Source organism: Odocoileus virginianus, chromosome 8 (genome assembly GCF_023699985.2).
Source record: "Odocoileus virginianus isolate 20LAN1187 ecotype Illinois chromosome 8, Ovbor_1.2, whole genome shotgun sequence".
In the NCBI taxonomy this organism is placed as follows: domain Eukaryota; kingdom Metazoa; phylum Chordata; class Mammalia; order Artiodactyla; family Cervidae; genus Odocoileus; species Odocoileus virginianus.
In genome coordinates, this window is record NC_069681.1 from 78,718,351 (window position 1) to 78,731,336 (window position 12,986).

The following is a 12,986-nucleotide window of genomic DNA, read 5'->3' on the forward strand; positions in this document are numbered from 1 at the left end:
ACTGTTTTGTGAATCATCTTACGTATTCCAGCTTATTTCTTTTCCGCTTAATCTCTACATTTCAAAATAGAAATTTTTTTTTATTTTCAAATATTCTTCTGTACCCATGAATGTGGTCATGTAATTTTTCTCCTTAGTTCTCATTATTATCTTACTGGATCGTCTAATGAAACTGCTTTGTATTTCTGGAATAAACCTCACTACAGTTTTTAAAATATTTTGCTGTTTCCTGCTTAGCAGTGATTTAGGTTTGCATTATTTTTTTACTGCTATCCTTGTCAGATATTGTGATCGATTTCCTTGTCTTTATATTCCTATTCTAGTCAGTTTGGGTTCGATTTCCAGAACTTGTCATTGGGAAGCATTGTCTTGGAAGAGAGCTTCATTTTGTTATTTTCAGTCTGCTGCTCTGTCAGATCTTATTGCATCAAGGTCCCTTAGCTCTTGTCCATGAATTGAACACTATGGATGCTGTTCTCAGATTGACCCATATATCCAGTGTGCTTTTGTGGGTGATTTAAGGTTCTACTGTTCTGAAGATATCAAAAAGCTGGTGGATCCTAGCCACTTCCTCCCACACGTAGTTTCTTGTTCTCACTTACTTATATTTAGGGTTCTTGGGGACAGCTTGTCACCTAGTTTCGATGTAAATGTTGTCTTAGATCTTGGAATCTGTTCTTTTATAGGAGAGATTCAAATGCTGCACTGCTACCACTGTCATCTTCTTGAAGTAATTTAATACAATGCAACAGTTGGATTCAGTCCCTGTAGACTGAATTTCTTAAACACTTTAAGGCCAATCCTTGATTATGACCAGGTAGAATCTTATTATACAAGTAACCAGATATCTTTATCCCTTATTTGCCACATCTCTTGTGACAGTGTTTTCCAAAGTATATTCCTTAGAATGCTAAGATTTTCTACAGAAATACACTCCTGAGTGAAATATTTTGGGTGAATGCAGCACAATATATCCTTGTTTTGGTGATTTTTATTGCATATAAGTATAATAAAGACTGCAGTAGATTCTGCAACAAAATAACTTCTTTAACTTCATTAGCCTAGTGTTTCTTAGGCTTGTTTGATCTTAGAATTTTTTTAAATAAAAATAAATTACTCCCACCATACCTATAACTTTTGTATGTCTTCTCCAAAGGGAAAAGTAGTATATTAGGCTTACTATTTAGGATTTCACTCTGAATAATGAGAAAGATAAATACTCAAAGTTTGTTTTGTTTCTCCTTGACTCAGTTGTGTTATTGACAGAAGTTGACAAACTTACTAAAGATGCTCAACATGCTTTGCGCAGAACCATGGAAAAGTATATGTCCACCTGCAGATTGATCTTGTGTTGCAATTCTACATCTAAAGTGATACCACCTATTCGTAGTAGGTGCCTTGCAGTTCGTGTGCCTGCTCCCAGCATTGAAGATGTAAGTCAAGTTAAATTTTTCAGAAGAATTCAGTTCAGATTCCATGCATATTGTGTGTACATCCCTACTGTGTTTGTCTTTGCAAAAACATAGTGAACTATGTCAGCAGTTCAGAAATGGCTGTGGCCTAGGTGCTGACTCAAACCATTATCTGTATAGTAGTAAACACCAGATACCAGTACATAGAAAACGTTCTCTTCTTTAAATCATCTTTTACTTTAAATAGGTAGTAATTGTGGATTTTATGAAACTAAGGAAAAGCAAGTTATGTAGTAGCTTCTACCTCAGCCTGACTTAATTGGCTTATAGAAGAGACTTGAATATTCAGGAAATAGATTTTGTAAGAAGATGATTTAGGAATTCCTAGTCCCTAGTTCAGAGACCAAAGTTAGTCTGAATCACCATAACGTGTATTTTTTTTCCTTTATCGCTCTTAATAGCTATCAGTAAAAATGCCAGTTTCTCACAATAAGTGAGTTTCTGCTGTTAATAGGTTTGGGGTGGTTTGATGCAAAATAGGGATAATACGTGACACTGTATATTGTGAATTTCACTTGTAAAGATTTTGAGAGTGATAGAGTTTAAAATGTCTATAAAGCAGCAGGACCACCAGGTTACGTCTCTCCTATGAGTACCATTCACATCTTAGTGCCTGAGTTGTGTCCAGTTAGGCTTGTGCAGCTCAACTTGGCAGCCTTGTGAGCAGTGTCTTTGCCACCAACCTGAGGCCCTGTGTCTCCAACTTCCTGCTGCCTCGAGGAGGTTGACAGGCATGGAACTGGGACCAGATCTTTCTCCAGGTGCCCATCTAGTTGCTGACTCTACCTGATAGCTAAGTTTAGACTCCTGGCTTCCTGCTGAAGGAACAGTGGATTAAGGTAGGGTAGTGACCAAAAAAAAGAAAAGTTGGGGTTCTGTAACAATATTCTTAACAGAAATCGTCTCAGCATGTAGTTTGATAGATTGTTCATTTATGTTAATTATTTTATTTGTAGATTTGCCATGTGTTATCTACTGTGTGTAAGAAGGAGGGTCTAAATCTTCCTCCACAACTGGCTCATAGACTTGCAGAGAAGTCCTGCAGAAATCTCAGAAAAGCTCTGCTTATGTGTGAAGCCTGCAGAGTGCAACAGTGAGTAAAAAGGGTCAGTTACCACAGGAATCATGTTGTGATATCAGCCCACTTTCATTTAATTTACTGTGTTCTCTTTTTGTCATGTAGATATCCTTTTACTGCAGATCAAGAAATCCCTGAAACAGATTGGGAGGTGTATCTGAGGGAGACTGCCAATGCTATTGTCAGTCAACAAACTCCACAGAGGTAACCACTATAAAAGATCACCATAAAAGTTTGATCACTGAGATAGTACAGATATTCTAAGTTCCAGATTAGCTGTTTTATACTGATACCATGCCATTTGGCATTATAATTAAATTATAAAATACTATACTTCTAAAGAAAAAGTAGGATTTTAGACATTTAATGTTTCAGAATAGTTGGTGTATGATATCATGGCTTTTAAAAAGCTACTGGCATGTAAGTATGGAACTTACACATAAATTGAAACAAATTTTGGAAGTTTAAGGCTTTTTTTTTCCCCTCAGAATCTTGGGTGATTTAATATTAATGCATAGCATGATGTGTCTAGCTTTCTAATATTGAAGATGACAGTGTATAACTTTGTAATTGATGTGTTATAGAAAGACACTAGACCTTGGGTAGACTTCTAGTTCTACTAATTTTTAGCTAAGTGTCCTTAAGCAGGTAACTTTATAAATTTAGAGCTTCAGCTTTTTTATTTGTATAATGAAGAGAGATTGTGTGATAGTGGTTTGGGAACTAGAAGACCCCGTGCTCATATGTGATGACAGGCTCTGTTAAGAATAACACTATGTATGCGCCGCCAGTGTGTAGGAAGTGTTCTGTGCATATTTGCTGCACAGATGTTTCTGTTTATTCTTGGGTCTCTTACTCAGTAGTAGACTATATGAACGCACTTCAACCACAGCCTGTTGGAATTGGTATGACTTTGATTGAGGAGGGCAGTTGGCTCTTCTCCAAATCAAGAATGACAGTCTTAAGGCTTGGTACTTTTGGAAAGTCTGGTGATGGTCCCATATGCTCACTGAGACACAGTCTCCTACTTTTTTTGCCTGTCTGAAATGAGAAACCATCTTTGGACTTTAGAGAGGGTTATTCATTATTTTAGGAAACAGACTAGACTGAGTGCAACCACTGAAATGTAAGCTTCCCTGGTTTACGTGAACATAATTGGGAGAAGGAATATACTGTGTTTCTCCTCTTGGGTGGTATATCTGAGAATTGTTATTTTTATAAGAAATTCTTCAAAGGAAGTTACAATATGTACTGTAGGATGACCATAGTAGATTAGAGGAGGTGAATGGTTATAGGAAATTGGTACTTAATATTTTATCAAAGTTTGCATTGAATTCCTCTTCATTTATTTTAGTTGAAATAGTTTTTGAAAAGTGCCAGATGTTTTAAGTAGATTCTTAAGAAACCTTAATTTTAGGAAAAAGTGTGCATTCCATTTTGTAAATGTCAGGTAGTGAAGAAATCTCAAGTTTTAAGGAAATAAAATTCAAATGAAGCATGTCTTAGGAGCTTTTTACTGTCATAAAATATTTCCACACCAAAGGTGACCTTTCTTGTTTTTGTTCTGATTTTGAAGAAGAAAAATAGCTGATAATAGTTGAACTTTCCCACTCTTAAAGAGATTTAGGTACAGATGTTGCAATATTTGACATTATTAAATGTATTTTTAAGACTTGATTATTACTTTTCTTAATTCTGCTGCTGCTGCCTGTTCCTCCAGTTTCCAAACAAATTTTGACAGCTCATAAATGAGTTTGTCCGAGAAGAAGTGCTGCTGTTCCCTATTTAGATTAACAGATTTGGATTTGATGCCATTGTGTGTCTAAAACAAAATATTCCTCTTCATTTCCGAAAGCCTTGAAGCTGTCCAGAAGTACTAGGATGGCCAGTGTCGTTTTGAGCATTGGTCCGCACAGTACCAGTGACTCCTGATTTTTTTACCTTGTAGTCTCATTATAATATTTATAGTCTTACATCTTAGAAAATTTCTTATTTTCTAATGTGATATGTGTCTGTGATATGTGCTCCGTGGTGTCCGACTCTTTTTGACCCTGTAGACTGTAGCCCTGCAAGCTTCTCTGTCTGTGGAATTTTCTAGGCAAGAATACTGGAGTGAGTTGCCATTTTCTTCTCCGGGGATCTTCCGACCCAGGGATCCGAACCTACATCTCTTGCATCTCCTGCCTTTGCAGGCAGGTTCTCTGCTCCACCTTTCTCATGTGAATAGCAGCTTATATCTGATGAGCAGTTATTATGCTGACATTTACACTATTTCATTTAATTCGTATAACAGTCCTATGAAGAATGCATTTTTACCATCTTACAGATAGAAAACTGATTCTTTGGGAGATTGTTGCTTTTTTCAGGGACATTTGGTTAGTAAGAGGCAGAGGCAGTTCTAGAATACCATGTTTCTCTGACAGAATAATTTGTACTCATTATCACTTGTAACCTCCAAGAGATAATCATTACTACTTGTAACCTCCAAGAGATAATGACAGGCTTAATAATGTAGAATATATTAATTTTTTAGAAATGAAATCATATTAGAAATGAACTCAGACTAAGAGAAGCATGAGAACATGTGTGAAATGCACACAGTATTGTTATAGTACAGTTTTATAGGTAAATATATTGTGAATCAGCTTTTCAGATATAAGCTATATGCATCATTATTAAAATAATTTCATACCATCTGTCATTTATATGTTAAGAATCAGATTTGGGGTGTATACTGCCATGTCCAAGAGACATTAAGGCCTTTGGAATCAGACTTCAGGTAATGCTGCTTCAACTACATAAGTTTTGCTGGAAGCTTAACCTCTGTGAACCTCATGTTCTCTTCAGTGAAAGAGACTTGTGTTTGTGAGAAATAGTGTACTGCAGTGAACCTCATACAGATAAAGAGATTAAATAGATGCTTTGGCAGACACTGGAAGGGTATGGGCTAAGACAGATCTGTGCTTATATCATGGCTCTGCTGTGGTCAACTTTGTCAGTTTATTTAAACCATCCAGGCCTTAGTTTTTTCTTTAAAAAAAAAATGGAGATAATGCCTCACCATAGTTGGTGTGGTGACTGAGTTAAATTATTGTCATAGTGTCTTGTGCATAGCAGTTGCTTAAAAAATGCTAGTCTTTTTTTTCACTTACCTCATTTAGTTTCATTGTGGCACAACTTCATACTCCTGGAATCTCAGGAAGAGGGTCTTAACTTCTACTTTGAAGAGATCTTTTAAAAATCACTTCCCTGATTGATCTGAAATATAGAACATAGTGTGATCTTATTTTGGTAAAGATTCAGAATGATTTTTTCTTTAGGGGTAGGTAATTATATTTTGAAAGATTAAGTTACTTTTGTATATATACTTAAAATTTGTCACTTCTTGCTGTTGTAATATTTTACATGTATATTTCCCTCATTAACCCTTTTTCTTCCTGAAAATGTTATGAGAAGGGCCTAGAATTGTGAGCTTACAGAGCCCTCCAACAAATGGCCATATTCACTTAGCCAGCCTGGTTTGTGCCCACCTCTACCCTCTTGTTACTGCCCCTTCTGTGACAAAACAGCTTTGTTTCTCTGCCATAATTTTTTTTTTTTTTTACTTTGCAGTTGAGATGTTATATGTTATATGCATTATGTTATATTCATGTTATATTTTCTACTGTAATAGACATTATTTAATATTTTCATAACCATTTTCTCATTTCTTACGTATCATCTATCTGGAGAAGGAAAGAAAAATATTACTTGATGTATCATTAATACATCAAAAATTCGTGGTGTGAATAAGCTCAACCCTTACTATGCGTGAAGCCTTTTCTGTACATTCAGTGTATACATATAAATACTGTGTGGATGTGTGTGTGTGTGTGTATGTAAATGAATATAAATGTTGTCTGACTTTAAGACAGTTCTATAATTTTATTTTAGAAAAATGAACTAAAGTTAGGAAAAGCTCCCATATATGTATCTTAAATATGATAAGCCATTGAAGAAAACATTTGTATTGGGATGTTTAATTCTTAAAGGTGGCACAGTAGGTACTTGGAAAAATGATCTCCTGTTTTCATCACAAAGTATTGTTTTGTTTTGTTCAGGCTCCTTGAAGTTCGTGGAAGACTGTATGAGCTTCTAACTCATTGTATTCCTCCTGAAATAATAATGAAGGTATTCTGATTTCAAATCTGAAACTGTCTATAACCATACAGTTTGGGCTTTGATTATGTGGTATCATGGCTTTTGCTGCACAAAGATATATTGTCAGTTCTTTCTGCCCATCTCATTAGTTCAGCAGATACTCAAAGTCCAAATTGTGTGGAGCTTGTAAGGTGTGCCAGTCACCATTAGGGGTGTGTTGAAGGAAACAAGGTGGGCCTTCTTCAGAGAAGTTATATTTTGGTGAAATGGAATGGGAAACAAGAAGCAAGAGGTTTTCAGAATGGTTTAAGTACTACAAAGGCAGTGACCAGGTGAAATGATAAAATGGAGGGCTGAGTTATGGAAGGTCAGTGATGGCTTCTGTGGAAGGTATGTTTAATCTGAAACTTGAAGGATTGAAAGGTGGGTCCATGCAAGAAGTCAGGGAATAGTATTAATATTTTAGACAGCAAGCCTCAGTGCACTTGAAAATTGAGGTTAAAGAAGGTGGTAGTGATTTGTGAGGGACAGCTTTAGGTCTGGTCTAAACCTAATCAACTCTAGCTAGAAAGATATTGAAGATTGACGGTTACATATTAGGCAATACAGGACTTTTTGTTTATTTGTGTTTATTAAAATTACATGAAAAGATTCAAATGATACTAAATATATGAAGTGAAAAGTAAAGGTTTCCCCTTCTGTTTTCATAAGACCTCTTTTCAAGTCACATTGAATTGAGTCCATATATGTATGTTTCACAAAGCTTTAGTGTCTTTTACACTATTTTGCTTTTTAAATTAAGTAGTGTAGTATGAATGCTGTTTCATGACAGTAGAGATTTGCCTCATTCGTTTTGGTACATGACTGGGATTTCATTGTATGACTATACAGGTTTTTTGGATATAACCCCTGTGTTACAACCTGAAGTGTTAGACTTCAGGTTGTCTATAGATTACTATAATTAATAATGCTACAGTAAGCATCTTTGTACTTAAATCTTTGCACCCTTGTACATTTAAGTATTTGAGGTTGAAATATGATAGATAACTATCACATTTTTACTCTATAGAATAGTATGTTCTTTTGGATGAAGTCTCCTGGTCCATCAAAAATAAAAAAAGAGAACATATCAGTATTTAAGTTTCACTTCCGTTTTGAATGAGAAAAGTAAAGCACGTTTAGCTAATATTTTTTAAATTATTACTTTGTAAAGTTGCTATTTATCTTTCTTTAGGGCCTTCTCTCAGAACTTTTACATAATTGCGATGGACAACTGAAAGGAGAAGTGGCCCAGATGGCAGCTTACTATGAGCATCGTCTGCAACTGGGTAGCAAAGCCATTTATCACTTGGAAGCATTTGTGGCCAAATTTATGGCACTTTATAAGAAGTTCATGGAGGATGGATTGGAAGGCATGATATTCTGACATCTCTCAGTAATTCTTCCTAATGTATCTCAGTATCATCATTTACGTTCAGTTTATATTGGAAGAGCTGCAGGTAAAATAAACTAACATTATTTAATTATGTGTTATTTGTGTTGTTTTTTTTTTTTGGAGGGGGAAGGTAGTAATTCCTCTGAATTATTAATCATTATTCTCTGAGTTAACTGCTCCTGTACTATTGAAGTGTATTGAAAGGATACAACTGGAAACTGTAGAGTCTAGGAACGTGATTTTAATTTACTTTAAAAGTATGTTTTCCAGGTATGCAGTATTAATCCTCCCATTTCCATCCACTCTCTCCCCTGCTGAAGGAAATTTACCTAAAAAAATCAGTTTTTGTTTTCTGACCTCCAGATGACCATTTTTGGCCACAGGTACATAAATTTTTGCTTGGCAAGTCATTATCTTTAATCATATTTTCCCTCAACCAAGAATTTTATTTTTGCAGCATATATAGGAATTAATTTTGAATTATCATAGCATGGGTATAGAGAAAATTGCATGGACCATATCTGTTAAAACTGTAGAAATCCAGCTTTTACTTCAGTGATTCAGATTTGGTCTAAGGTTGACTATTAAAAAATAAAGATCTTTTCATTAATACTTGAGCGTCCTGAAGAATATCCATCATATAGTTCTGAAGCAAAGGTATATTAGTATTGAAAGTATTCTTTGAACAAGTATGCTGTGGTATTGTTGGTCCTGTCCTTTGGAACACTTTTATTCAGAAATTTGGTTCATGGAACAAAGGGTTTGCTTGACAAAAGTCTATGACTGTTTGAAGTCTGTAAGTCTAAGTCTGTATAAGAATATTGGGAAGACCTGCTTTTGTAGCAGTTGGTGCCAAGCAATCAGGAAGTGTTTAGTTGGCAAAGACACAGCTACACACTCACTGAAAACCTAAACCTGGAAAACTGTTCAGGTTAAGAGGAACGATGGTGGCCTTTTTATGGGAGCAAGTGATATTAATCTGGCCCCAACTGGAAGTCTGTCTTCATGTTAGGAGGGATATTGATATTGTAACAGAAGAACTGGGAAAGTGAGGTTTGGGAAAGCTAAGACTGTTCTAATTTGTGGGGGCCGGGGGCTGGGGCGGGGGGGTGGGTGGGGGAAGGGAAGTCAAAAGTTTGTCCCAGAGATTGAATGCTCCAGAGATCAATGAAGCCTGTATCCTGAGTCACCAGAACTCATTGTCTTCCAGCCCTATGTGAGCTCTGATAATTATTCAGTTTAGTTTCCAGCAGGTCTTTCCCCAGTTGTATTGTGTTGTTTGCTTGTTTTTTTCTCTTTGGAGAAATGCTCAAAGTGAGGTTTTACTCAATGTATTTGCACTTTAATAATTAGCCAAAGATGCAAGGCATCCATTATGCAGATTTCTGTTGAACTTTTCTATGTAACTCGCCTCTTTCCACATTTCTGCCATGCATATTCAGCCATCCCAGCGTCTGAATTCTCTTTTTCCCTCAACTCTTCGATGTCACAGTTGTGTGAAGGCATTGGTTTCTGGGTGTAAATCACTGATCTTACATAGTTCTTTAAAATGAACAGAACTAGAAGTTTAGCAAATGTTGATAGCAACACTGTTTACATTAGCCAAGACGTGGAAATGCAGTGAATGACTGAGCATGATTCCTCTCGGGTCCCTTGGTTTATGGTGCTGGATTCCACAGCTTTCTCAAAGGCATTTCTGCCCATGGGTCGACGCCAAATCTTGTTGGCAAGCAGACAAAAATGAGGTGCATCTTAAGTTGCCGTGATGTTGATGTCACTCCCCTTTAGTTTTATGTTTTTATAATTCAAATTTTTGTACATAAAATATTAAAAGTTGTGCAATATGCATCACACACAACCTCTTGCTATGTTTTTTTCCTTAAGTACTGTTTTTTACTTTGAATTATAGCAGCTCTGAGTAATAGGAATTTAAATGTTATTTCCAAATTATAGCACTCCAAATCATGAAACACATTTCTTAAAAATTAGAAAATCAACCCTTGGCAGCAGTTTTCCTTGTACCTAGTTCTCAGGAAAGTCATATCATGTTTTTTAGATTGATGAGCTAGATTTTACTAGCAGTTTGCTCTTTGGTTTCTTTCCTGTTTACAGTTCCTATGGAAATTTGTAGAAGTTTGAAATGTTATCATGAGGTGTTCTTTTATCAGGTGATTGTAGTGTGCAGACTTAAAAATAAGTTGCTTTCCTCTCAGTAAAGGAAAAGTGATCCTTAAAAACTTTAACTCATGTTTAAATTACAGCCTAATGCTGGTTACAAACACTGTAGGGTACGTTTGTGGCTTGGTACTTTCTGAGCCTGTTTCAGCTCTTTTGATGCTGATTGCCTACTGAAGTTACTTTCTCTGTTAGATAGCAGCATAAGAAACTCTAGCAGCTTCCTGAAGTGCAGCCGTGCACAATAATTTACAGCAGTAGGCATGGAAAGAGCTTCACAGTCTTTCCAGAATAACATTAAGTACCTTCATATGAGGCGCTGTGTTAGATTCTTTACGGGCATTCTGTTATTTAGTTCTCTTAACCTTGAAGTTGTCCTTTATTATCCTGTTTTGTAGGTGAAGAAACTGGGTCTAGGCACGTGAGCACAGACTCCCCTCTAATACACTCACAGCCACCAACCAAGAAATAGGCCCTTAATACTGCCCAGCAAACTCAACGTTTCTCTGATCAAGTCTCTAATGCCCTTCCCAAAACTTCATTTAGAGCAGATAACCTTATCTCCTTATCAGCCAACTACCAAAACTGTATTACCATATGTTTATTTGTATGTGTCCTATTTACTCTGTGCATTCGTATTTTCTCTTGATAGAGAAGCAGCTCATCTGTTTGTAATCCTGTGCCTTGGATTTTACTGATTTTCACCTGTCTGTAGAAACCTACAGTGTCTTCTATCCTTGTCTCTCTTGTCCTACGACCCTCTCTCAAAATTGGATTCTTGCTTTGGTTTTTATTTTCCTTAATATCATCTTATTAAAGTTTCCAACATAACAAAAAACTGGAAAAAAAATTGACAAAATTCATACCAGTATTTAACAGTGGACGTGTAACTGCATTTGCTTTATCACATATCTATCCATCCCTCCATTCTTTAGTCATTTATATTTTTGCTGCATTTCAAGTAATTACATTTTTCTCCCAAGCCTTTTAGCCTGTATATAACTAGTCAGTTTAATAAGGCAAGAAAAATAAATAACAGGCATAAGGAAACAAAAGGATGGAGGAAAATTGTTTTTTTAGCAGGTGAAATTATTGTTTACCTAAAAAACTTAAACAGTTCCTTTAACAAATAAGTGAATTTAGCAGGCTTACAAGATGTAAAGTCAATATATAGAAACTAATTGTATTTTTATGTAATTGAAGTAAATTACTGGAACATAAGGTTTAAATAATTGCATTTATAATACATCAAAAAATCATAAAATACTTAGTAATAAATTAATAAACTGCCCAAGACCTATACATTGAAAATAAATGCTTGTTAACATGTGTATAAATGTAATGCTATATCTTATGAATAAGTTGAGTGCATAACACAGGTATCTGCTGTCTTTACACAAAGGTTAGGTGAAAATGACATTTGAATTATTGGAAGAAGTCAACTTCCTCATATTATAAAGGAAAATTTGTTCTTAATTTTTCCCCACTGCTTGTCTCCTGCTTTGCAAATATTGAATTCTTTAGTTGATAATAAAATGCATCTAACCATTAAATATTTTTGTGTAAGGTCATTCTTAAGCCATTTACACATATGCTTCAAGCACTTATTCCTATTGAAGTTGAGTCTTTGGGAAATTAGTTGGTAGGTAATAATCTGGCCTATAGTCTTGTGGGAGATCAATTTTCAGACATTTAAATAACAGACCTACTATGAATACATTCCCCAAATTGTGGAATTGAAGACTGAATTCCAGAATTGACTTTCTGATATCAAATTTCATGAAAATGAATTAACATTGATATTGTGAAACACTGATATTTGGAGTGGGATTTATTAAACTGTAATGCAATATGGTACTAAAAACTAAATATGAGAATATTATCCTATCAAAATTCACAAATATCTTGAGAAAAATTGCTCTCAGTATGAAAACCAGTGAGCAGAGAATTTAACCTTGTTTCCAGGCATTGTTACCTGGGAATAATTATCCCCCATTTCTGATATTTCCTTCCTGTGAAGTAAGATGTATTAATGTTATTTGAGATCTCTTTCTATCCTTTATTCATCCAGCTCTTAGAGAGACAGGTGTCTTATTTGATTCTTCTTTGGGAAGAATAAATAAACCTGCTTGACTTAGCTCCAACTTTTTTCATTTTTGGAATGAATGTGTGTGTTCTTGGTTATAAACCTTAATTAGTCAGGCTTCCTGCATACATACAGGAGGATCTATCTATGTCTAGCATTGGACATCCTTAGCCCCTAACAAACTGTATCCTGCAGCCTGACCTCTATCAGTAAGGGTGATATTTGACCTCCTACCTTTCGGTTTTATTGTACTTTTCAACTTGTTTTAAGCTGAAAATAGATTAAGGGTGTTATTTATTAGGGAGGGGCCCTCAGAGATCTCCAAATTTGGTTTATTCACCAGCAACGTTGAGAAACAAAGGTAAGAAAATTTTGAGGGAGAAAATAGGGGGAGAAGATTGTGCCTCTGGGGCCCACATTGCCAATGGGTCTTGGACTTTAAAAAAATTTCCTGGTTTATAGAAGCTTATTTTAGGCCAAATGTGTTTTTTATACTTTTGTACTTGGCTTTGAACTTCTATAGTCTGAGAATCTTTAGCTGTCATGAGGTATTTTGAGCTTAACAGGTGACTGTAACTTATGACTTACTCAACTTACTGC

At 35.5% G+C, this 12,986-nt stretch overlaps 1 protein-coding gene across 2 annotated transcripts in view; it reads left to right on the forward strand.

Moving 5' to 3' along the window:
- The window catches only part of RFC3 (replication factor C subunit 3), a 215,356-nt gene extending 207,138 nt beyond the window's left edge, over positions 1-8,218 (forward strand). For both annotated transcript variants that reach the window (XM_070471791.1, XM_020873561.2), the window contains 5 exons: positions 1,252-1,433; positions 2,429-2,565; positions 2,656-2,754; positions 6,651-6,720; positions 7,925-8,218. In XM_070471791.1, coding sequence (XP_070327892.1) covers positions 1,252-1,433; positions 2,429-2,565; positions 2,656-2,754; positions 6,651-6,720; positions 7,925-8,116 — 680 coding nt within the window. In that variant the 3' untranslated portion in view covers positions 8,117-8,218. The remainder of the gene's footprint in view (positions 1-1,251; positions 1,434-2,428; positions 2,566-2,655; positions 2,755-6,650; positions 6,721-7,924) is intronic.
- Positions 8,219-12,986: the final 4,768 nt, after the last annotated feature.